The 26093-nt window shown below is 46.1% G+C and overlaps 1 protein-coding gene across 1 annotated transcript in view; it reads right to left on the bottom strand.

Annotated features, from left to right (window-relative positions):
• Positions 1-18196: 18196 nt before the first annotated feature.
• IL20RB (interleukin 20 receptor subunit beta) overlaps positions 18197-26093 on the bottom strand; it is a 34383-nt gene continuing 26486 nt past the window's right edge. Inside the window, exon 7 of the mRNA XM_045555952.1 lies at positions 18197-20013. Within this exon, the coding sequence (XP_045411908.1) occupies positions 19906-20013 (108 nt within the window). The 3' untranslated portion in view covers positions 18197-19905. The remainder of the gene's footprint in view (positions 20014-26093) is intronic.

Raw genomic sequence — 26093 nt, 5'->3', positions numbered from 1 at the left:
GTCAGAGGAAAAGCCACTGGGCTAGGCATTATACCCATCTGTGTTCTTAAAAAAAGAAATGTTCATAGAGTGCAAGGAGCAGATGTTAGATGTCAAGCGACCAGGAATGTGCAGGTGGTAAAGAAAAGGAGGCAGCAATGCTGCCCACTCCTTGGGAAAGCCCAGCCCTGGACAATGGGAAAGGACTGAGTCTGAGTGGCCATCAGGCCAAAGGAAGATAAGGAATGACAGGGTCACTGATAGCTGGAGATGAAGAACCCACTAAGGAACAGGGAGGCAGAAATGGACCAAGCCTCGAGGTGTCCAGGCTTGAAGGCACTTTGGCAGAAATGCCAAGGAGCAGCCCCAAGAGGAAGAGGCGTTCAACATGACTTAATGCGTCCTGCTGAGGTTAGGTGTTGCCTGGACCTACATGACTTTCCTGAGCAGGCCCAGAGACCTGGGTAAGGAACAGAGCAGGAAAACAGTGGAGGCAGTTGGATTGGAGGCTCGGCAGGATGGTTCAACGTCGGCTCTGGGAAGTAAGCAACGCTGAGCTGCTAGGCAGAGCAAGAGCAGAAAGGCTGAGCTGGCAGAGAAGCCAGGCAAGGCTGGGCAGCTGAGAACTGAAGAGGTAGGGCAGATGGCAGCCTCGACAGGGGGCTGGGTAAGGCGCGCCATCAACACTAGTTGAACGACTGCATGCGTGGAAGACTGAACAGCCAGCCTACAGTCACAACGCTGCCGGCCCACTGGGTGAGATGAAGCAGGTGGGCTGAAGAAGAGGAAGTTGTGAGCAGATGGGGAGGCTGGAGATGGACATTACTAACCACACCACCTCCCTAGGGCACAGAGCTGCACGGATGCAAGCGACAGGCCTTCCTGGATGTTCTGTTTGCTTACCATAGTCTGATGAGCCCCTGGCCACCAGGAAGGGGAGGACTCGCGGTCATCCCATCAGCTTCAACCTAGTTTTCTGTCATTATTTAACCCTATGGGGGTTTTGGAGGGGGAGGGGAGAGGTTTTATAAGAAGCATCTGGAATGGCTAAACTCGAGTGAACCCTTAATATGTGTCTCCACTTGCCATGCAAATGTTTATCCAGGCTTGTCCAATGGACACTGGCAGAAAGCACACTTCTCCCCCAGAGAAAAGAAAGATGTCACTGAAATTATTTTGGGTTCCATAGGTTACTTTAGCACAGCCAGACTGCAGAGCACCAAGTGCCAATTTACATGTCAGCTTCTGTTGTGCTAAATGGAAATCCTACCCTCGTTGTGTCAATTATGTAGGTGAGAAAACTCCCCCTGCCACAGGGCCTGGCGCTGGACTGTGTGCGGGCCCAGGGGCCACTTATCTACTTGTGTAGGTGAATTCTTTGCTGCTCGGCTCTAGAGGAAAATGCATCTTACATAAGGTGCTGCTCCACAGATAAGTCTGTTGTTAATATGCCTCAGACTGCCTTTGCCATGGCTATTATCACGGATACACGCCACGTACATCTTTTTTATCGGTGTGCATTGTACTTGTGGCAAAAAAATAAAACAGGAAAAGAGACCACAGGATGCTGTTTGTTATTTTTTAAAAAAGAAAAAAAATTTGCTACAGATTCAACCCATACCACATATTATCCCTGATGTATAAAACGGGAACATCAAATATGCATTAGTCAAATTTGTGGGTTTTTTAGAATGGAGTTTTCCACAGTTCAGTGTGATTCAGCAGCACTTCCAGGATGTGATGCCGGAGCTGAATGAACTCTTTAAATGCCGTCTGCTACGATTCTGCCTCATCATCACTGTCTTAAAATGTGTGGAGGTGTTCTTTTTCCCCAGCATGAGAGGGGATTTGTTTATGAGCTCTTCTGGGGTAGGGAAGGGAGAAGCGGGGGCAAAGGGTCCTTCGTTTCTGAGCCACGTCTTCTTTAGTATCCAGGAATGGATCCATCTAGGAAAACTGGGGCAGATCAACCTATTGCGTGTTCCAATGGATGCCTACTGTGCAGCAGAGCGAGCCCAGCTACATTGCTGGGGGAACAGTCCTGTCCCTCCTTCGAAGACCCTCAGCTCCCTGGTGGGTTCATAGTCTTGGGAAACTGTTTTGGAGGTTTTTAGGTAGTGGTAGGACAATAATATTGCTCCCATTTTTCTGGACCAGGAATGCAGAAACCTGAGTGATGACCAGCGATGAAGTCACCCGGGGCAGTCAGGGCCAGGCCCTCACACCCACGGGGCCGAAGAAGCCAAGATGAGTTGAGAGCGTCCATCTTTCTGGGCCTCAGTGTCCCCATCTGTGAGAGACCTGGAGTGGACTAGCCGGCCAGTGACATCCTCCACACTCTGTCTGTGCACGATGCCTCGTGGATGGGCTTTGCGATCACTCTAGCGGTTCCTCTCAACGCATGTCAGGGCTCCTTCCCCATCAGGGGCAGCTGAGGCACTGGCTGCAGGCTCTCTGGCTGAGCTCCCGCCGTGAGAACAGCCCAGATACCAGACCAGAGTTGATACTGAGATTAGGGGAAAGGCCCACATCAGGAGGCCCCCAAAGGTGGGTCTGAGCGCAGGGAGAGTCAGTCCTCCAAAGGAGTGTGAGTCCTCAGTCAAGGCTGGCCCAGTTTTGTCCCATCATCTGCCCCAAGTGGGCACATGCTGACTGCTCCAATATCAAACCCCAGGCACAAAGGCTGAGGGAGGACACAGGGAGGGGACACTCTCAGTGCTCGGCCCAGAACCCCTTGAATCTCTGCCATTTCTGTGCACTCCTCTCCTGGTTTCATTATGCTTTTGCCCTTATGGCCAGCATATGCTCCGCTTCTGGACCTCAGTCCCTTCAAAGGGAGGTCAGTTTACAAGTCCTAGACAGGACTGAACACTAAGAAAGAGTCTTAGACATTTTTAAGAGCTTGATCCAGACCAATAGAATTCTCTCTGGCCTACATCTCATGTACTGCCAGCGCTTCCTAAATCCCCCCACTTCTGCTGGTCGAGTCCCCCAGCTGACTGCTCGCCATCTGCCAATCAGTGAACCATATTCACATTGCCTTCTATGTGACATTGAGCTTAAAATGATTGAATCAGGAACCCAATACCTCCTATGCACCACCCCCAACCCCCAACCCCCCCCACACACACACACACAGACAAGTCCTCTTCCTTACCCTCTGCTGCTAGAGCCTGAAGTCCTATTTAATGGTGTCACACAGACAGGGCCCTGGCACCTGTGTTTTGCCCCAGACCCAGGAAGAAGACACTCCTACCCAACATAGTTTTAAATGCCTCTTTCACTGGTCAACTGTAGCAGCAAAGAACACTAAGCAGGACAAGGAACCCATCAGAAATAGGCTGAGTGCTCAGGTTTAGGGAAGAGAGGCCAGGGACTGAGAGGGTGAGAAAATGAGAGGAGAGCTAGGGCAAGAACCAGAGTGCTAGGCACAGCCCGCCACCCACCCGCCTGTCCTTCTACGGAGCACTGACGAAGCAGCCCTGCCTTCGCTCATTCAAGAGCAGACAATTGCCTGCTATGTGCCTCTCCATAAAAATCAAGAGTCAATATTTAGAGATTTTACTTTGAGTATCTGCATATACAAAGAATTTAATGTATAAATTCCAAAATCCAAATGTATAAAGTTCCAAAATCCAAAATCAAACAAATTACACTGGCTGTCTCTTAGTCCATTGGGTAAGGACAGCAAGTCATCTTGGGCCCTTGGGGGACCTTCATTAATTATATAAATTAAGATCTTTTATTTTATGTTTATTTTTATATAATCTATACATATACACTCTCTCTGTATACACACACACACACACACACACACACACATATATGTATATAAAGTGGCAGAGGATGCTAAGACCCCTGGGGGATATAAGGTGTGTAGCACCTATTGTTGGAGCCCTGGAGGAGCCTGGCAGGACTTTGTGGTGCTTTGAGGCATGGCCCTGCCTGAGGCCCCTAGACCTGCAGAGCTCAGAAGAGGGGTGGACAGTCTGCAGCAAGAGCCAGGGCCTTCTGGGGGTAAAGGGTCTAAGATCCGGACTTGAGGCTAAGAAGGCTGTCAGGGTGGACAGGCCTATGGACAGGGAAGCCCAGTCTGGGGTGGGTACTCAGGCTCTCACCAAAGGTCTGAGGTCTGGGGTTTGAAGGTTTGTGAGGGAAGAACTAGAGCTGGCAGGGTCCTGGGCCAGGGCCTGTGCTGGGCTCTGAGGGCAGGAGCTCAGCAGCTGAGACTAAACTGAGGAACCCCGACGCCGATGTGGGAATTAACACAGCAGAGGACCAGCCTGCGTGTCTGCCTGGGACCAGACCCTGGCAGGGTGCCCTGCGGCAGTGGACAGCGTGGTGCCCAGGGGCCAACCATCTGTGGTCTGGAAAGAGCCTCAGGAGGTGATTCTCATGACCCTAGTAGTAAGAGCCTGTGGGGACTCACGTAGATATGCAGAAACATTAAATCAAGGGGATAGAATTTCAATTCCAAGCTGGCGATGTGGTTCAAACATAAAAATTCTGAAACAAAAAACAAAGCAACATTCTAGTCTAAATAGGATGGGCAGAAGAAGAGGTTTGGCAGAACCCGGGAGAAGAGACGAAAGGCTGTTCAGCTGGCAACCCTGTCTAGTGGGTGTCCCAGCGCCGCCCCCACTGTCCTTAGAGGACGACTGCGGAGGACCCTCTCCTGAGATCTCGCTCCGGGGTCCTGCACAGTCCTCCACTTATTCTTCGGTCATCGTCATAAAATCCTGGATTGAAGACCCCTCCACGTAAGTTTAATACTGATCTGGTCCAGATTCTGCAGTCCAGAGCAGCCACCACCACGTACCCCTCCGGCCGTGTCACCAAGGCAGTGACTCCGCCGGGGGTGCGCGCTGCCCGCCACGACAGGACTGAGGACAAATGTTCGTCCGCCCTCCGCTCCTGGCCTCCCACGCACCTCGGGGAACAGGCCCAGTCACTGCTGCTGAGAGCGCCCGGCCCTGCCGTGGCACCCTCGTCCCCGGCCATCCCGTCTCTCCCCTCCCCCCCCCTCGTTGGCGCCGTGCAGCGACATCCCTGCCGCGCCCCGCAGCGCACACAGGACTCCGCCCCGCAGCCTGCGCGCGAGCACCGCTTGGCCTGCGATACCTCCCCACAATAGTCTCATACATCAAAGCGGGGCGAGCCGCCGCTCTGCCTATGAGCGACTCCGCTCGACGAGCAATATCATTATCAGAAGCCCCCCGCTCCCTCGGCTTCGTATGCAAACTCCTGAGCTCCCTGGAGTCCTTCCCGAAGAAAGTGCTCTGCACGACGGACATTTGTCATTTTGCGGGCGAGGACGCCAAGGCTCGGGGGACCGAACCAAATCAACTGTAGCCCCGAGCTGGCGCCAACCAAGACCTACATTGACACCTAGTGGCGCTTCCGAGAACTACAGGGGGCTCCAGCGGGCTCCTCGGGAAGCCACGTACGGAAAAGCCAAACAATACCGCCGCTGCTATTTACAGGCATCCGGGAAGAGGACAGAGTGGGAAACAAATTTGTTTTTCACCAGCTCTTTGGTGATAGACAAACCAACACTGCATGTTTGAATATCGTAACTTGGCAAAGAGAAGGAGAAATTGAAATCATAACCCTTTGGTCCATCTCAGGATAAGTCCAGGTCATGAAAGAAAAGAGATGAATGGAAACAAAAGCATGAGTAAAATCCAACTTTGCAGTGCACATATCTCCTGACTAAGGAATATGTCCTACATATACTCACACCAGTGTGCAAAGATAGTCACTGCAGCAGTATTTTTAATATCAAAAATATATAGAGATAGACAAATTTTTCAAACAATGTAAAGTGTACATAATATGCCTTTTGTTATTGTTCCATTATACAATGTTACCTTTATTTGAAGTCTCCATTCCTCCTGATGGCAGAAAATTGATTATGGTCATTTCTGGGTAAAATCAGGTATTTTATATTTAAACTTAGTCAATTCATAAATTTTCCTTTCCTTCCCCTGGTTCTTAGACTTAGAGATCTACCTCATACCACAGTTCCAGGGAAGGGTGTCTGCTCCCCAGATCTCCAAGTGGAAGTTCGTCACTGAGGCCTCTGCTCCTGAGTCCCCAGACTTCATCTGCAGAATTCTCTAACACCACCGCCATGCTTCTTCATATCTAACCCCAGAGGAGGGCACGGGGATCTCCCTTCTCGGAGACCTTGACTGTTCTTCACACTACTTCCTTCCTATCTCACCTCTTCCCTCATCTCAGCTTTATCTAGTCTGGGGTTGGGAAGAGGGGAAAAATGGATTAAGCCAATACATTATCTGTTCAATCTTTTCTATCTTATATCTGGGTTTAGAACTTTTTGTCTTAAAACCCAAGAATCTGGCATATTTCTTTACTAATTCTACCATGACAATTTCCCTAAAGCAATAGGTATCTCCTATCTACCTTCCCAAATGCAGGGGGTGGGGGATCCAGAGAAAAGAGAGTGTGGGATGGGAGAATCATAACTTATGGAGACTTCATATATTATCCCATCTACAGGAGACAGAAAGATCTGGAAGGAGATAAACCAAATATTAACAGAGTTCACACTTGGGGTGTAAGAGGAAGGGAAAGAAGGGAGAAGATTTTTTTTTTTTTTTTTTTTGAGACAGAGTCTTACTCTGTTGCCTGGGCTAGAGTGAGTGCCGTGGCATCAGCCTAGCTCACAGCAACCTCACACTCCTGGGCTCAGGCAATCCTCCTGCCTCAGCCTCCCGAGTAGCTGGGACTATAGGCATGCACCACCATGCCTGGCTAATTTTTCTATATATATTTTTAGCTGTCCGTATAATTTCTTTCTATGTTTAGTAGAGATGGGGTCTCGCTCTTGCTCAGGCTGGTCTCGAACTCCTGAGCTCAAACAATCCACCCGCCTCGGCCTCCCAGAGTGCTAGGATTACAGGCGTGAGCCACCACACCTGGCCAGATTTTTGATTTATATCCTTTTGTATTGCTTGAAATTTTTTACAAAAAATATGTATTTCTTTTGGAAATAAACTTAATTAGTCTAAAGATGAGAGGTCAAGAGGCAAGCCAGTCCTTAAGTTATTTCCCCTCCTCTTCTTGAAAACACAGACTGTGCAGGCTATGCAACAGAACGGCAGGTAGAGTGTGTCACAGGAGAAAGGCACTGCTGTTCCCACACTCGCCAACCCGGTCCCCCTCATTGCCTCTCCTAGAAGGCTGGCATCAGCGGGTGCCAATCACAGAGCCAGATTCCAACACTCAGGGAAACTCCAGAAATAAGCCCCTACCACATGCTGTGCCATGAGCCCCAAATAATAAGTGCCTCGTGATCACCTGAAGCTGCCTGTGGACCAGAAGCAGCAGAAAGTCTTTTCTTTTTTTCAATTTAATGGAAGAAAAGGTCTGTTTAATCTCTTTCTTTGATGAAGAAAGAAAGACATAGTAGAAAGTTGTGGAGACTCCAGCCACATGTACTCTATTTTCCTACTTTGGGCCCAAAGAAAGCAGGAGACACTCATAAGCCAGGTGTGTCCTTTGATAGGGATGTGATCAAGTGTGACACAGGCTCACAGCCTCACTGAGGCTGCATCTCCTTTTTCTGTTCCCAGTGAGGTGTGGTGGTGTTCAGGAAGGATTGCTTAGTTTTCCTTATTACTTTCCCTCATTGAAATCGTGCACTTTTATGAACTGGAATTTTATTTCAATTTTGGACATTTTTCAGCTATTACCTCTCCAAACATTTCCTCTCCCCTGTTAGCGCTATTTTTCTTATCCAGGAACTCTTCTTGGATGTGTGTTGGAATTTCTCAATCTATCTTCCATGGCTTTCAACTTCTTGTTCATATTTTGCATTTCTTCATCTTTTGGTGCTGTGTTATATGTCATTTTTCTCTCTCTATCTTTTCATTTGTTTATCTCTCATTGGCTATTTTAGCCTGTTGCCTAGCCTACCTATTGTAGTCATTTTTATTTCCAATAAAATATTTCTCATAACTGCCTGATCTTTTTTAATAATCTCCTGATCTCATTGAAAGGATGCTATTCCCTCCTTACCTCTTCAGTATGTAACATGATGTTATACTTAAAAGTAATATTTAAAAATCATACCTACCACTCATTGAAAGGATATAAAAAGGATTGAGCTGTTGGCCATTTCCAAAGACTTGCAAAGAGGACGTCTTTGGGGAAAGCTGTGGGAGTGCTCTGCTCTGAGTCTCGCTGTCCCCAGGGAAAGAGTGGAATTGGGGCAGATGACCTCTTAACCCCAAGCTTAAGAGCCTATGCAGACAGCTTGGTGTGTGTTCCCTGCCATTGGGGAACAAAGAGGATGGGTGCCTGACTCACTTAGAGGAGCCAAACGGCCACAAATGCACAGTAGAGGGCAGTATCCGGGAAAACCAAAGGCTAAGGAAGAAAGCTGCAGCTGGAAAAATAAAATTCAATGCCTACATCATGGAACTTACAGTCTGAGTTTCAGCAGGAATGCCTACATAGAACTCACAAATGTGCCCACAGGAGAAAGAATCAGCTTTAAACCTCAACTGGGCCCAGGGAGCCAAAACCAGCCTGCAATTGTTCCAATCAAGTAAAACCTTCCTGAACCCCAGTCTCCTTCTTCCCTTCTTGAGCTCCACTCTCAGACGGGCCCACAATGGCAGTAGGGGAAGGAGGAGGAAGTAAAAGAGAAATTGAGAGAAGCTGGCCACACATTCCCTGAAGGAAGAAAACCCACCTGCCAAAGACAACAAAAGCTTTTTAAGAAAAAGAGTTCAAAGGTTTTTGTTCCAATCTGGGAACTGATAATTTTAATTATGAATTGAAACTGTGATTTAGAGTGACTCTCAACCTTTCTACTACCCAGCAGTGACCAGAAAAGGCATCCATTGGCAGGGAAAAACTGCCCCCACCAGGTAAATTTTAAGAGAGGATGGGAGACTTCCCATGAGACAAATATTATTTCCAATTATTCATTATTTCTCTGTCTCGTTAGTTCTTCTGTTTCTTATTAAGTCTGTGAAGTACGCCTCCTGATAAATTTCATCATGTCCTTTGTCATTTTTGTTTTAGGGCTCATTCTACTTGGAAGATTTTTCCGTGAACAAGCCCTTCCATGTGAGGTACTTTTGCAGTTGCCTCAGTTATTCTTCCTGGTTGGCACACCCTGGACCAGGTCTTATGTTACAGTGTTTGGGGTGCTTGCTGTCAGCCAAAAAAATTCCTCACGTTCCACCCTTGTGCAACATCAGCCCGGTTCCCATTTTTACAAAGATGCCCCTTTTCTTCCTGTGCCGTGGGCAAGCTGAGTTTTCCTGGAGTGCTGTCAGCCCAGTTCACTGCATAGACAAGATAACCCACCGCAGCCCCAGGTCCAGGCAGTAAGCGTGGGTCGGATCTCCTGCCAAGCAAGGGACATGTTCATCCCCATTCTTGCGTGAGCTTTGAAGCCAGCCTACGAATAGCCAGTTCCTTCTACCCTTGGGCTACTCTCCATCAGCTTACCCAGTAGGTTTACTCTTCATTCTTAGCACAGAGATTGTGTGTGTGTGTGTGTGTGTGTGTGTGTGTGTGTGTGTACACGCGCATGTGTGTTTCATCTATCATTCCTCTGTATTTAGAGGATAGAGAGGGTCTGATGGGTGCTCACTCCACCATTTTGATCAGATGTCTGCCAGTCATGGCTCAGACACTATTGAGCCAGACAAGCAAGATGTGTGCCCGAGCCACAGGTCATCTCAGCCTTCCCACAGCGTAGACAAGCCCATTTCCAATGTGGCAACATTTTCCCTCAGTGATGGGAGGAATTTGTTTATTAGTGGCTTTGGCAGGAATCCCTCCCTCTCCGGTCCTGTCCTGTCTGGAGTGGACATCTCTCCACGAGAGCTGATGTAAGATACAATACCCTGAGAAGCCACAGTCCCAGGGGCCTCCCAAACCCTCCCAAACCCTCCTTCTGTCAGCAGGAACCTGAAAGGGGACTCAGGACTTTCAAATAAAAATCTTAGTCGCAAATGTTAATTCCACATAGGTCAGACTCTCCCTCCTCCCGGAAGAGGCTCTGAGCCTCAAACGTGCTGCTCACCAGCTCCTGTTCTCTCCTATGGCCGCACCATCAGCGCAGCCTGGCTGTAGTTGACCAGCCCAAGCCTTGAAGCTCCAACAACCAATTAGGATATGACGGGCCTGGGCACTGCTCACTGGGGCAGGTGGGGAATCTAGACCCAGAGAGGCAACATGGGAGCCTCAGAATCTGTATTTGCAGACCACATAGTCATCCCCACAGGCCTCAGTACCCACACATCACCCTGTCCAAAAGCAGAGAAACTGGCCGATCAGCAAGGCGTTCAGCCAACTGGAATCACTGAGTATTGACTGCACACCAGCCACTGCACTTGGGACTTTTCATACATTATCCCATTTAATCCTCTACCCATCCTGATGTAGGAGATATTGTTATTTATTCCATTTTCCACAGGAAGAATGAAAGCTCAGAGAGGTTAAGTAGTTTGTGCAAGGTCACACAGCTTTTAAGTGGCAGATGCAGAACTCAAACACCGGGAATGTGAGTCTGGAAGCAGTACTCTTGGTCCCTCTACTCCACTTCTCTGGCACTGTGACACTCCAGAATGTTGAGCTAGTCCACCCTACAACAGCTCCCATGGGGAAGTGTCCATTTTTCTGAGCAGGACAAGACAAGCCTGTGCCTCCCCTGGGCCACAGCCTACCAGAGCAGTGAGGAGCAGAGGAAGGCCTGCAGCATGAAGGGAGAAAGAGACCCGCACCCCCAGCCCCACAAACAGAGCAGGAGGACCCTCCAGGACCATGTGGTCCAAGCTCCTTGTTGACTGGGGGTGTCCTGTCTCACTGAGTGTGAGAGAAGTGGAGTGACCTGTCCAGGGTCATTCAGTAAGAGACCAGTTACACCAGTACCAAAACACGTCTCTAAACAGGAGCAGCCTCTTCTTAATGTTTCTGGACACTAGCCACTCTTCTGCATAACCCAGAGCTTTCTTTTCCTTTTCTTCTTTCCTGTTTTTGTTTGTTTTTACTTTTGCTTTTTGAATGGCAGATTACCACACCCACTCCAGGAGATCCTTCAAGTGGTGTGGAGTGAGCGCAGGCATCTGTCCTTTCAACACTTCCCAGGTGTCTCTAGCATGTTGGGATGCACCACTCTAGCTGTCCTTGATTTTCTCTCCTGGCTTCTTTCCTCTTTTATCCATGTTTTTGGGAGGAGTGGGCTGCCACCACCTCCCAACTCCTCATCGCTCCAGCCCTTCTGAGCTCCTTTCAGTGGGGTGCTCAGTTGCCCACTGTTGCCATGTCCCTCTACCAAGCCCAGAGGCCTCTCTCTGTGCAGCACAAGATGCTGACAATCATCTGTGCCTGGGACCTCCACTCCTCCTCCCTTCTGGACATCCAGCACCCCAAACCCAACACATCCCCAAACTCATCATCCTTGCCCCCAAGGCCCTGGACTCCTCCATCTCCTTCATTGGCTGTGCATGCTGACCACAAGCAGGATCCACTGCATAATTTGCGGGGTCCCTTGTTCAAGACGTGGAAAAAGTGACATTAAAGGTATATAGAAAGCTTTTTCTTTTCTTCTTTGATCTCTTTCTAGGCTTGCCATGGTGTGTTTTTATCCGCTATTTAATGGTGTTCTAAGTGAAAAAGAAATCAAAATTTTAAATAATTAGTACAAATTGTACTTGCTCATTATTATATTGTGCAGTGCCAATTTTAAATGCAAACACCAGAGCATTTAGCTGGTGTGCAGGATCATTGAAATTACACAATTCTTATTTCATGGCTTGTCCCCAGAGGGTGCCATGAGCTGGCCAGAGAGGCATGCACAAGCCAGACTCAGGAAGTGTGGAAGGAGGAAGAGAGGACTTCTTCCCCCGCCCCGACCCCGACCCCGACCCCAGGCCACCCCACCCACGGAGCCAGAGGATCCGCGCACTCGCCAGCTGTGGGCTCCGCCTCCCACCCGCCAGCCTGTGCACCCGGCCTCACCTGGGGGTGGCATCTGGGAAAGTCAAGCCAGGCGCCTCCCCTTCCCACGGACCCACGCCCCAACCCACTGCAGATGGGTGATCCCCGAGGATCTCTAAACCTCTGGGCTGGGGTGCACCTGGTACCTGGGCAGGGGGCGGTAAGACGCTAAAACACATCTGGCCAGCCTGGGGTGGAGCCAGCCACCACCACGCCATGCCCGGAGACATCACAAGGTGTGAGCAGCCAATTCTCTTCCTGAGCCCACACCCAGGCCCCTGCGGAGGTGGGCAGCGATGGTCCTGGGGTGCAGGCAGGGAAGAGGAGGTCCGTCTGACCCCGGAGCCAGGGGGCAGGGGAGTGGGTGGCTGAGAACCCAAGCCAGGCAGGCAGTACTAGGCCGGCCCACGTGTGAGCTGAAGCTCTAAGTCCCTGGCACCAGCTCCATTGTCCCATCGGACTTCACTTACAAAACACAGATTCAAAGGTAAAATTATTAAGAATTTCCAAACAGCAACCACAGAGCATTAAACCCAAGTGTGTGGGGGCTGGGGGTGGGGTGGCCTGAGTTCAGGATCCTGTGTAACTGCCCTGGCCACAGGTCATCCACAGTGGCTTAATCCATAGGTATAAGATCCAGATTGGCACATAGATTTCTGGCTGAATGAACTAATTCTGCCTACTGTTATTGAATCTATCTAACCTATATACTACTTTCAGGGTAGTATAGGGTTTTGTTGCTGTTTTCTTTTTTTTTCTTTTTCTTTTTTTTCTTTTTTAAGTCCTGTTTTTATCTTCCAAGCTTTTTAATTTATAGTTTTTCTATGAGCTATAAGCTCGCCCTCCCTTTCTAGTATTCAACATTTCCTTACCAACCTAATACATCATGGTAAGTATTGTTACATCAAAATTCGCAGTGAAAGATCAAAATGGTTCTCCCAGTTAGTAGTTTCTTGACCTCAGACTAGTCAGTGCTTAATTTTCTCACAGGGGAATCGGATTCTTTATGATTAGCCAAGAACAGTACCTGTACATGCAGTGTCTTAAGATTTTTCCCTGAACTCTCTTTGACTTATGGATCAAAATTCATATGTGTTATTATTGTCCTTGTTTTAATTACACATCAACAGAGTGTAGAATTGCAAATTTTCAGAAGTCTTTGAAAAACACTATTACCAGTTACCTTAGCTCTATAGAAAATTCAGACTTCCCAAAGCCAAACAAGAATGTCACAAAAATACAACCAGATATGCTTCAATAAAATTAAAAATACATAAGCAGAGACATAAAATATATCATGATTAATTTTTTATTGACTGAAAAATGTATCAGATTATTTCACCTTTACACCATTTTCAGAAAGTTCAAGTAAGAACTATTTTACAGAATCATACCATTTCCAGATTAGGTGGGTTCTAATATAATAGAACCAGTTTGTAAAATATACTAGTGTTTATAATTATAGCACACATTTAGGCTATAGCTATTTAGTGTTAGTGAAGAAATCCAGATTCTTCCCTGGAATCAAATATGCTATGCCCCAGATTCCTGCCTTTGCATTCTGTAGGAGCTGCATTCATGACTTCAGAGTACATCATAAAATTATATTCTTTGAATTTAAGGTAAATTGATAAATCATCTGGTTGCAATTATCAAATTTTTAATGCCTTTTTAAAGTTTTAAATGGCATTTAATTCAAAAGTCCCAATTTTAGAATAAGTGTTTTAAGTGGAAAATGATTTTTAAAATGAGTTATTAGCCAAAGAAAAGACTGGGTCATACACCCCACCACCAGCAATACCACGCACATCTCTAGAAGTTGGGCTTTTTGCTTTAAGGCAACATGTTTAGACCCACACGTCAGGCCCAAGCTTTTTATCAGTTCTTCAGTTTGAGGCTCATCTTTTCCAACACAAAGTTAAACTTCTTCAGAGTTTAAAACTCTGCTGGAAAAGTAAAGAAAGAAAAAAGAAAGGGAGAGAGGGCAGGGAGGGAAGGAAGGAAAGAAGAAAGGAAGGGAGGGAAAGTGAAGGGGAGGAGATAAAAAGAGAAGGCAGAAGGCAGAGAATTATTGGCCAGGCACGGTGGCTCACGCCTGTAATCCTAGCACTCTGGGAGGCCGAGGCGGGTGGATTGCTCGAGGTCAGGAGTTCGAGACCAGCCTGAGCAAGAGTGAGACCCCGTCTCTACCAAAAATAGAAAGAAATGATTTGGACAGCTAAAAATCTATATAGAAAAAAAAAAACTTAGCCAGACATGGTGGCGGATGCCTGTAGTCCCAGCTGCTCAGGAGGCTGAGGCAGTAGGATCGCTTAAGCCCAGGAGTGTGAGGTTGCTGTGAGCTAGGCTGATGCTACGGCACTCACTCTAGCCCAGGCGACAAAGCGAGACTCTGTCTCAAACAAACAAAAAAAAGAAGGCAGAGAATTATTGGTTTTAAAACAGTGCAATTCATATACTTTTTAATTCCACACACAGACATCCAGAATCACCCAGTCTATATGGCCAAAAATCAATAAACTATATTTAATAAAGATATTAAAAAAACAAATCCAACACATTTCAAACTTGTATTTACCATTAATAGTCTGTTGGGAGGGCATCCTTCCAAACAAATGATACTCTATTGTCTCTGAATATCACTTTTAATTTGGTAAATTTAAAATGTTTAGAACCTTTCAAATTTTTTATAAATGGACAAATCCTTTTATCTGAAAAGAGATTATCTCATAAATTAAAACTGAGCTACTTAAAGTTACTCATATTTAAATTCCAGCATCTACGTGCTGCCATCTGCTAAATTAAAACTCTTTATTTAAAATACAGTAATTGTTCCACCCCACTGGCCCTCCATAATCTAGACTTAATCTGCAGTGGGAGGAGTATTTCATTTTGATCTATTTCCAGTTGCAAGACTCAAAAGTTAAGGTGAGTCAGTGGAACAGTTACCTTCAATGACATGGCTTCACCTGGGAAAGCCTGTCCTCATGGTTAATGTAGGTGGGATGACATCAGAGGGCCCAGCTTTCTGGGATGTGATCTCCTAGGGCTAGACACCCAAGATGATGTTGCTGGCATCTCCAGGAAATTTGGAGGTGTGTGGCCACTTCGTAGTGAGTGGTTTTAAGTACAGAAGCAAAATGTAAAAGTTACTGAGGTTTGTTCAGGCACTCATTGTTTTCCAACAGCCAGGGTTTTTAAAGCAGTTTTTAAAAATTTCCTCCATATGGTCCAATGGGGGGTCTAGGAACATGTACTTCCTCCAAAGTATGAGGGTTTGTACTTTTGCTCTTAGGGTTTCTGCAGGTACCTGAGAAGGCTCCTGCTTACTTTTCCCTCCAAGGTCCTTAATGGGGTTTTACAGCATCTCCTGGGCTTGTGACCCCCACTGAGGGAGGCAAGGAAGTTCTGTGGCTTCCTTTTGTGTGCCTCCTCCTCTCACCTCTGGCAAGGATGGGTGTTTTCAGGTAGGGGTGGTGTTAGGTGCTGAAGGACCTGAGGGTCGCAGGAGCCAGGAAGAGAAAAAAAAAAAAAAAAACCTGTAATCTGGGGTCGACTCTGGAGTTCCAGTCCCAGATTCACAGGCCGGGCACCACGCTGGTTTAACAGGCCTGAGCAGCGCTGGGGCGCCCCCGTACTGCTCTGTGGCCTGAGGAACATCCCCAGAAAGTCCGTCTAGCCCAAGGATAGCTAGAAATAGAACACACAGAAAAAAAATACATCAAAAAAAGTCTTCTTTTACGAGGTTGGGGACGGCGGCACAGAGGAAAGACCAACAGACCGAGAGCGAGACAGCGAGCAAGGGAGGGAGAGCCGGGCGCAGAGTGAAGCCCCCAACCCTGCGCGGCGGGCAGCTGGGGCACATACGCAGCGCAACATGCACAGCGAGGGGATGCTGCCGGCTAAATCCTAAACCCGCTAGTGACCATAGCAGCTTGCTCGGAGACAAGCCCGTGGACGTTTTGTAACTGAATTCTCATTCTGGGAAACCAGTCTTGAGCTTTCCTTTCTTTATCCAGGAAGCCCAAGGAGCCTCACCGCGAGTGGGAACAGGAGAGGCAATTTCCCAGCTCTCACCACAGGGTGGCGCCAGACACCGTGGCCGTAACGAGGCCCTCCCCTCCCGGTGGGCTGCGGGAGCTGGCGAGGGGGTCTGGTCGGGCCAGTCTCCAAGGAAACAGATCTGCGCCCACGGAAAGTTACCCTAGCCTAAGGATAAAATAGGGCACACAGAAAATACGAAAAAGCATGTTTTTTAAAGAGATAGGGATGGGTAGCCCAGTGGACAGACTTTAAAGGAACTTAAAATTTTTTGCCAGGGAATCCCTTGACAGGCAGGAGGTGGGCAAGTGGGAGAGACGCCCAGGCGGTCAGGTGGGAGAGGGTGGGCTTGGGCCAAGGTTGGTGGTGGTGGAGAAAGATGCCTTCTGACTGATGGATTTGCATTTACTAGTATCAGTCACTGATGCGATAAATGAGTCAATAAGCCCCACACGATTGAATAACAAGTAGAAATGCATTCTATTCATCTTCTTTGCAAATTCATCATGTTAGCTTTTGCTGTTCTTGGGTATCATTATGGACTGATGACTTTTCAAACATATTGTATCAATTAATGTCAGCCAACATTCTCCTTTAGATGCTCACATTGTCCCAGCTTTGGACAGCAAAAAAATGTTTTGGATTGTTTCTTATGTACTTTTGAATAACTCAATTATTTAAAGCTTTGTTTATTGGCCCAGCAAGGTGCAGGTGTTCTAGCATTATCTTGTACCCCTCAGCCCCAGACTGACGTAGAGTCAGCTATTTCACCAAGAAACCTTGGATCCTTGGGAGAAAAATAGCATTAGAAACCAAAATCTGGGCATTAGAGTGCATTATGGGGGTAACTTTTCTACTGGGCCATTTCAGTAGGAAAAAAGCCGAAATTTTTATAATTAAATGTTTTGTAAAGGTATGACTTCATACTAATATGTTTGATTCAGTTCTAACAGTACACTGTTCTTACTCAGATTGTGGGGCCTACAATTGGCCTTCCTTGTCACTAATCCTGAAATCTAGGTTCCTGTCAAAATATACAGTTATTTAAGTGCTTTGTCTGATAAGAGAATAGCTAAAAAAAAAAATACATTATCAATATAAACAGTACAAATACTGAGTATAGTTTTTGTTTTAGACTGCAAACGCCTAAGGATCTTGCCAAATTACTTTGTTTTAGAGTCACTGTTAATCTCTCACACCATGTGGCTACGCAAGGACTTACCTGACAGGGAGTTTTGGTTCAGTTTTTTCCATTCGCCTTCATTTTGAGAGGGCTGCAACCTAGCCCCAGCCCCCATCTTCTGCTCTACCTTTTCATTTTTCCCTAAGACTTATAGACTCCCAATATACTAGATAATTCACTTGATAATATGTTTTTATTATTGTAGTAGTAGTAGTTTTCCCCCTTCCCCCACAGAAATGTAAGCCTCACGGAGCAGGGGTTTGATTCCCTAGACCCTGGCAGGTGTTCCCTGAAGGCAGGACTAGGAAGGCCGGGCTGGACTCTGGAGGTCGGGGGATCTGCTGGGTCGGGCACTGCCAGGGCTGCAACAGTCTTCCCTGACCGAAACAGCAGAAGCCAGTCTAGGCTGCTCCCAGACACCCACTTTGCTCCAGTGCTTTCCCTTAGTTCTGCAGGGCTCAGTGATAGGCTGTGAAAAGAGCATTAGTGCTGAGCCTGGCCCCCTGGACATCGAGCATCTGGAAGGTTTAAGCTTCCAGAAGGAGACTGAGGCAGGGAGCTGTGCCTTATGACAGGGTGACCACGTTCCTGGTTTGCCCAGAGCACTCCCAGTTTACAGCTGTTGTCCTGCTGCATTATTGATCACGCCCCTTTCAGGACCAGGAGCAGGGATCTATGCATTGGAGGGGAGCACGGGAGGCCCGGGGAGTCAAGATGTAAGTGCTCCAGGAGAGAGGGAATGGCCAGCTGCGGAGGAGGCAGCACTCCACCATTGGGGTCTGGCTCAGTTAAATGCATCTTGGGGACCTGGAGAGACAACAGCAGAACTGAGAAATTTCTACACACCTATATATGACATCAGAAACGGATGGGCACTGGCACTAGTTAGAGACTCAAGCAGAGGGAAGACAGGGTCATTTTTCTGTTGTGGGCCTGGGCTGGTGACAGAGGGATAGTGCCCCCAGGGTGAAGGGGCAGGGAAGAGGGAGGAGGGCAGGTGAGGACCAGTGCAGTACTATGGTCTTTATTTTTGCAAACTGAAACTATGTTTCCAGCTTAGGCCAAGTATAAAATTAACACACACTCTTCATAAAAGAGTCAAACAACACAGAAGCATACAAAATGATACAAGTGAAAAGATCTTCGGCTCTCTCATGCCCTGGAGAGACTCCACCAGGTGGAGATAGGGCTGTGAGCCTCTGTCTGGCAGAAGGGAAACACCTGGTTGAAGCAGTTAGACTGTCCCACACCAATGCCGGGGTGGCTGGAAGGGGCCCAGGAAGTGGGGACGGAGACGGACCAACTCAGAGGCTCCACAGCTGGGGGGAGGAGGGTGCGGTGGGTGTTACAAAGCAAGGCATAGCCTTGCTCATCAAGCCCTTTACCCCTCAAGGAACTTCCTCTGTCTGTTCCTTCTCAGATGTTGGCTCTGCACCTGGCTGGGGAGAGGGTGGAGAGAGTCTTCCAGAGGCAGGTCCTAGAAGAGCAAATGGAAGGTGCTTGAGGATACCCTGAGTGAGCGGTCAAGGAAAAGAGGGTCCTCAAGGGACTACCTGTGGGTTGGGGCCTTCAGGGAAGGCCAGAAGCACCCCGACCAGGTGAGGCTTTTGCCAGCTGCCTTAATGGGTTCCTCATGCAGCCAGAGGCTGCCCCACTCCAGGCAGCCCCTGAACTCCCAGGGGCCGTGCAGAAGACTGACACTGTTCCACCTCTGCCCCAGGCCCTACCTGGGGTTGCCCCCACTCCTCCTGACCACAGGTGTCCTTTGGGACCTCTCTGGACTCAAGGTTGATAATGTCACTAGAACTTTCAAGGCCACTTTTGGGCAGGAACCAAAAAGATTACCCAGGTGGCCCCTTTCTGCCCTTTAGCAACTCCAAAGCAGCACAACAACTATCCCACTTGTTACAGACATCCTTCTGCATTCCCGTCTCAGTGCACACGTACGTTTAGCTGCTGTCCTCGGTGTGCACACGCTCTCAACCTTCACAGTGTTTCGTGGATCCACCGTGTTTGCGCACGTTCTATTTTCAGTGTGCTGTGACCTCCCTCCAGGTCACCTACTGTAGCACTTGCTGAGCCCTTGATTTACTTCTGCACAGGCATTTGACTTGAGGTGAATCAACACTGTTGCTTCTGTCCTTCCCTTCCTCTCCCAGGTTTCCTCTGGGAAAATGGGACTTCCAAGCCAACCAGTGTGGAGAGGCCATGATAGTTCTTAGCACACATTTATACCCTGCTGTCCGGAAAAGCTGAACCCATCACACTGTTCAACGTCACCAGTCTCTCTACAGCCCTGCAAGTGTGGGGTGTGTGTGTGTGTGTGTGTGTGTGTGTGCTGGGTATATATTCTTTATATCATACACATACACACACACACCCAGCACTTGCATGGCTGGAGAGAGACAGATTGTGTGTGTTTAGCAGGTATGTAGTTAATCTCCCCATTACAGATGAGAAAACTGAGGACTAGAGGGCTAAAGTCACTTTCCCCAGGGTCACCCAGCTAGGGAGACGGCAGCTCCAGGTCTAGAGGTCACAGCTGACCCCAAGTCAGTGCTCTGTCAGGCAAACCACTCTGCCGCTGTAGACAGCAGGCTCTTCTTACTCCTTCTGTCCCTTGTCCTTGGAGGCAAACAAACATGGCCTGTCCCCTCATGGTTCCTGTGTCACGCAGACCAGGTTCTCAGCTTCACCCGGGCCCTTCCCACAGCCCGCTAGATCCAGGTCCTGAAGAGTTCCTCAGACAGCACGGCCGTCATGGCACAGGCATCCACCTCTTCCTTTCTGCAGCTGATTAACTTCTGGGGTGAATTGGTCACTTTCTGAAAAATAATTTTTGTTAATAATCAATCATTAGATGCTAGCAGTAGTCTAAGAATATTATAAAAGTCCCAACTATTTAATTTTTTTCTTTTTTCTTTTTTTTTTGAGACAGGGTCTCACTCTGTTGCCCGGGCTAGAGTGCCGTGGCATCATCATAGCTCACAGCAACCTGAAACTCCTGGACTTAAGTGATCCTCCTCCTCCTGCCTCAGCCTCCCAAGCAGCTGGGACTACAGGTGTGCACCACCACATCTGGCTGGTTTTCCTTTCATTTTGCAGAGACGGGGTCTCGCTCTTGCTCAGGCTGTTCTCAAACTCCTGGCCTCAAACAATCCTTCTGCCTCAGCCTCCCAAAGTGCTAGGATTACAGGCATGAGCCGCCAAATCTGGCCAGATTAATTAATTTTTAAGCAGCAAAAAACTTCAAAAACAATTCCAACCCATAGATCAGGGGCTTCCGACACTTGCTGAGATCATATCCTAGTTCACTGTCCTGCAGTTCCCTTGGGGCCCTCCTTGGTCAGCGGGTCCCTGCTCTGGGACCCTGCCCCACAAAAGCCCAAAACGGAATTATGGTCAAAAAAAAAAAAAAAAAAAAAAAGTCTAACCCTCTTCCACCAGAGACCTCTGGGAATAATGACCTGGTCTGAGATGTTTTATGCAAACAGCACCGAGCACAGTGGCTGGTCCAAAGGGGGTGCTCTGTAAATCCCTTCCCTACACATAGTTCATATTCCTGCCACCTTCTCTCCCAGCAACCCCAGTACATAATCATAACTAGTTGTAAACGTGCAAATGTCACCTTTTCAGAGGGATTCTCCCACCTACTGCCAGCCTGCTCACCTCCACCAAATTCTCTAGGTTCTTCTACAGTTATCTTCCATGGCCCTTCCCATCCTCACTCCCAAGGGTGGCACATGGGCATAGACAAGTATGCACAATGGTTTCCCCAGCCTCAGACCTCCAGGACTCCAGGAGACATCCACTACATTGAGCCAGTCACCCTTGATCCTTGCTTATCTTGGCATCCATGGGCAAACACCAACAGGAAAAGACAACATGCAAGCAGGGCTCACCAAGTGGGAGTATTAGTGTGAGCCCACCATCAATTCCCTGCTCTGGACCAGTCAGATTCTCAGGACACTGGCTGCCTAAATCTGCACTGGTTATACTTGATTATTTTTTAAATTCTAGAGCAGCACTGTCAGATAGAAACACAATGTGAGCCACATATGCAATTTTAAAAATCTAGTAGCATATTTTAAAAAGTAAAAAGATTAGCCGGGCATGGTGGTGCATGCCTGTAGTCCCAGCTACTCGGGAGGCTGAGGCAGGAGGATCACTTGAACCCAGGAGTTTGAGGCTACAGTGAGCTATGATCACACCACTGTACTCTAGCCTGGACGAGAAAGTGAGACCCTGTCACAAAGAAAACAAAAAAGAAGAAGAAACAGGTGGAACTAATTATAATGATGTATTTTATTTAATAAATACAACCAAAATATTATCATTTTAACATGTAGTCAAAAATTATTGAAATAGTTTATATAGTTTTGTACTGTCTTCAAAACCATTATGTATTTTATTAATATATTTACAACACATCTCATTTTGGACTAGCCACATTTCAAGTGCTTACTAGTTAGATGCGACTAATGGCTAAGGTATATTGGACAGTGCAGTTCTAGAACATTAAAGTAAAAGAAACAGCATAATTTCAGAATTTCAAGAAGGTACAAAATTGTGGTCCCACAGGTTAGAACTAATTTTCAAGCAAAGCTCAGCTAATTTTTTTAAAAATTTGAATTAGGTCTCAACAGTTACAAATCAGGAAGTTTATCATAAGGATCTGGATTTCTGAGTTTCTCATTTAAAACTGGGAGATCTGACAGCACTGGCTCACATTCCTTCTTGGTAGGACCTACCGACCTGCCTGCCGGAGCTGAGAAGCAGCTGCCTCCTTCAGACAGCACGTGCTTGCCGTGGCCCCTCCCCCTCCCTATTGAGTTACATTCATTGCCCTGCACACCCCTTTTTTTTTTTCTTCTGATACTTGGGTGACCCCACAGGCATCTGAGCTCACAAACTCCATTTTGTATGAAGCACACAAGGTCATACTTGGGACAGTCCATTGAAGAATTACTAACTTTGGGCCATTTTTATGCTTGCTACCCACATTATGGTGGAATATGACACCAAGAAGAGAAAGAATAAAGTGAGTCACAAAAAGGAAAGGGAGACCCTTTAGTACCAAACCCCCCCCATTCCCATGAAGCAATTATAGATAAAAGACGAGGAAAATAAACTCTATTTTAAAATACAGAATATACACTGGGCAGAATTAATATAATTTTCTTTGCATGTATATTTTTGCTTTAAATTGTTACTTGGTAATATCAACTTCAATGGAAAGAAATTTTTAATGGCATATTTCAGAGTGCAACCATCACTAACTGTAAAATTTTAGATGTAGACATGAAATGTCTCATCCATGCAGATAGATTAAACACAAACTCAGTAGGGCTTTTTGAAGAATTGTCAAGGATTTCTGATTGGTAATTTTCCATGGTTTAGTTGGAAAGACGAGTGCATTTTGCAAGGATGGCTGGAAATCACTTTTTAATAGTTTGGAGGATTATCTATAAGTAACACAAATGTTGAGATGCAGCTAGGGTATGCTAAAATCATGGCTGACAGTTCAATGTCTGGTTGCTAAAAAATAAAATAAAATCATGGCTGAGAGAGGGGAGGTGGCAGTAGTGATGCACAGCTCCAGAATGTGTTTGGGATTTAGCAGACGCTATGATCTACTTCTCACACAGCACTGTGGGGAAATGCATAGACTCAGAGAATTTGTTCACTTCAAAAATCTTGGCGTGAAAACAGAAAAAAGTTAAAAGCCATATGGAAAGGAATGCACATAGGAACAGACATCAGAATGATGCAGGAAGGATGGTAAAGGAGAACAGAGTAGCAAAAGCTAGTCAGGAGTAGTGGTATCCATCTGCCCTGGAGGAAATTGGTCACACTGTCAAAGAATCTTCTTGTCCCTGGTCTCATCTAAGCCATTTGGTTTTCTCCAAAAGCTAATTTTAGAGTGTGGCTCTTAATGCATCAGGATCCCTGGGAGATCGTACCAGTTGAGGACTCTTCTTGTGTACCTGAAATCCTATAAGTAATTGACCCTTTACATGGTTCTTTTCTTGTTTTTTTACCCTGTTCCTCACTAACGAGGCTCTGGGGCTTGGGAAGATGCTCAAACTCCTGATCTTGAGGTAGGAAGGAAAACTCTGCTGGGCCTCTGCATATAGGACTAGCAGAGGACAAATGAGGGGGAGTGTTAGGAACGTAATGGCTTGTGAGTAAAGGGTAATCATGGGCAACAGGATTGAGAGAGAAACCACGAGTGACTCATTGGCGGTACCCAGCTGAGGAAGGCTGAACTTTTCACCACGTGTGGAAAAGGAGCACCAGTGACACACGCCTCAGCCAGAAATGCTCCCCTACCATTATCACCATTTTGGATTCGTTCAGGGAATTCCTCTTTTACTGTGGGTTTCTACTTCTTCTTATGGCAGAGGAACACCAATCAGATCAACCCTCCTCAGATAACAACTTTTAAAACGTGACCAAAATATAAAACCAGATTCCTTAAGTCACCATAGAGCAACCAAGAGTTGACACTTGGAAGAAAGGAACATCACTGGGTGAGTGTCCCATTTTTTTACAACTCCTTGCCTGAAGGCCGGTTCCACTTGGTGCCATGAATAGTGGCAGTCTTACTGGCTTAAAGAACCAAAAAACAGAAACTGGTGCAAACACAGAAGTTAGAAAGTGACAGGAGAAATCCTACAAAGGAGAGAGCCAGAAAGGGGGAGCTACAAATTCTGTGCATAAATTCTCCCCAAATCTCTGACTGACCTCTGAACTGGTGTGGGGAAAACTCCAACCAGTCCAATAAAACTAAAAAATCTAATAGATATCAACTGCTTATTGCACTGGAGACCAAAGTTTGAAATTTGCATTCTTCCAAGTTAACTGCTTACTAAAACAAACAAACAAAACAATCAATAGTTTTCAGAGGAATATTACAGAATCCAAAATCTCTACAACATATTGTTGAGACTATCCAGAATATAATCCAAAATCACTAGATATCTAAATAACAGGAAAATGTGGCCTATACCAAATAAAAAACAATCAGTAGATGCCAACTTTGAGATAACCTACCTGGTGAAATTAGCAAAGATTTTAAAGTAGCAGACAAAGATATTATAATTATGCTCAAGGACATACAGGAAAATATTCTCATAATAAATGAGGAAATGAAAAAAATCTCAGCACTGAATATTTACTACATTAAAAGAACAAAATGAAAATTATATAATTGAAAAATACAATATTTGAAATTTAAAAACAAATTCACTGGATGTGCCTAAAATCAGATTGGTGATAACAAAAGAGTCAGTGAACAAGAAGATAGGTTAATAAACTTATCCAATCTGAAGAATAGAGAAGGAAAAAATGTTTTTTATAAAAATGAAGGGAGTCTCAAGGATTAGTGGGAACAACATCTAAAGATCTAACATATATGACATTGGAGTTGCAAAAGGAGAGAAGAGAATGGAACAGAAAAAATATCTGAAGAAATATGGCTGAAATTTTCCCAAATTATAGTGAAAAATATAAATTTACAAATTAAAGAAGTTCAATAAACTATGAGGAAGATAATTATAAAACAAACCACACCTAGGCATGTTATAGTTAAACCGCTGAAAACCAATGGGAATTTAAAAGCAGCAAGAGAAAAAGAACACATTTCATGTAGGGGAACAATGTTTAAGATTATGGTTATTTTCTCATCAGAAACAATGGAAGCCAAAAGACAATTAAACAACAGTTTTAAAGTAGTAAGAAAAAATTATTGTCAACCAAAAATCCAACAAATATCCTTCAAGAATGAAGGCAAACTACAGGCATTTTCAAATAAAAAAAAAAATCTAAGACCATTTGTCACCAACAGATCTGCATTACCAAACCTATGACAGGAAGTTTTTCAGATTGAAGGGAAGACATACCAAATGGAAATGCTTTGTGCTGTGTGCTGTCTACAAGAGATATACTTTAAATATGAATATACAGATACGTTTAAAGTGTGTCTCCTGAACAGAATATGGCTGGTCTTATTTTCTGTTTTTTTTTAAATATATAGATCTATTCTGACAATCTCTGCCTTTTAATTGGTGTATTTAGTCCAAAACTGATATGCCATGCAAACAATAAGCAAAAAAAGGGCTATACTGATATCATGATAAGGAATATTACCAGAGATAAAGAAAAACATAATGATAAAAGACTCAGTTACTCAGGCAGACATATCAATCAAAATTTGAATGCACCTAAAACAGAGCCTCAAAATACACGAACAAAAAATTGACATTAAGGGAGAACCAGACACTTCTACACTCATAGTGGTATTTTGAAATCCTTCTCTCAATAGTTAATAGAACAACTACACAAAAAAACCAGTAAGGACAAAGATGATCTGAACAATGCCATAAAACATTTTGACCTAATTGATATTAGAAAACACTACCCCAATTACTGAAGAATATATATCCTTTTATGCTTCAGGGAACTAGGAACCCTTCAAGCTCTTGCTGAAGGGGAATAAGGGCCCACCCTGTCCCCCTGTATGTGATACACCACATTGCCTTTACGTATCGCAGCAAGTCAGTCAGAGTAGGATGGAGAGGGAGCTGATGAGAGGGACATTGCTAAGCTTTATGAAGAGGAAAAAATTAAATGAGTCAATATACGTAAAGCCTTAGAACGGTACCTGGCACTCAGCTCTGTACTAGTGCCAGCTACAGTTGATATGACTACCTGGTCCTGGAAGTACTGGAGAGGAAAGGTGGGCATTGGGGTAACAAGGTGAGGGGTGTCCTGAAGACTGGATCACAGGGAGAATTATTCCTCCCTTGTAGGGAAAGGGCCATGCAGATGTCACAAGAGTGACTCCTTCCAGAGTGACTCCAGGCTGAGAGGAACTACAGGCTCCTTATCATGTATAAGTTGC

This window comes from Lemur catta, chromosome 1 (genome assembly GCF_020740605.2).
Source record: "Lemur catta isolate mLemCat1 chromosome 1, mLemCat1.pri, whole genome shotgun sequence".
NCBI classification, from domain to species: domain Eukaryota; kingdom Metazoa; phylum Chordata; class Mammalia; order Primates; family Lemuridae; genus Lemur; species Lemur catta.
This window is presented reverse-complemented; position numbering and strand designations above follow the sequence as displayed.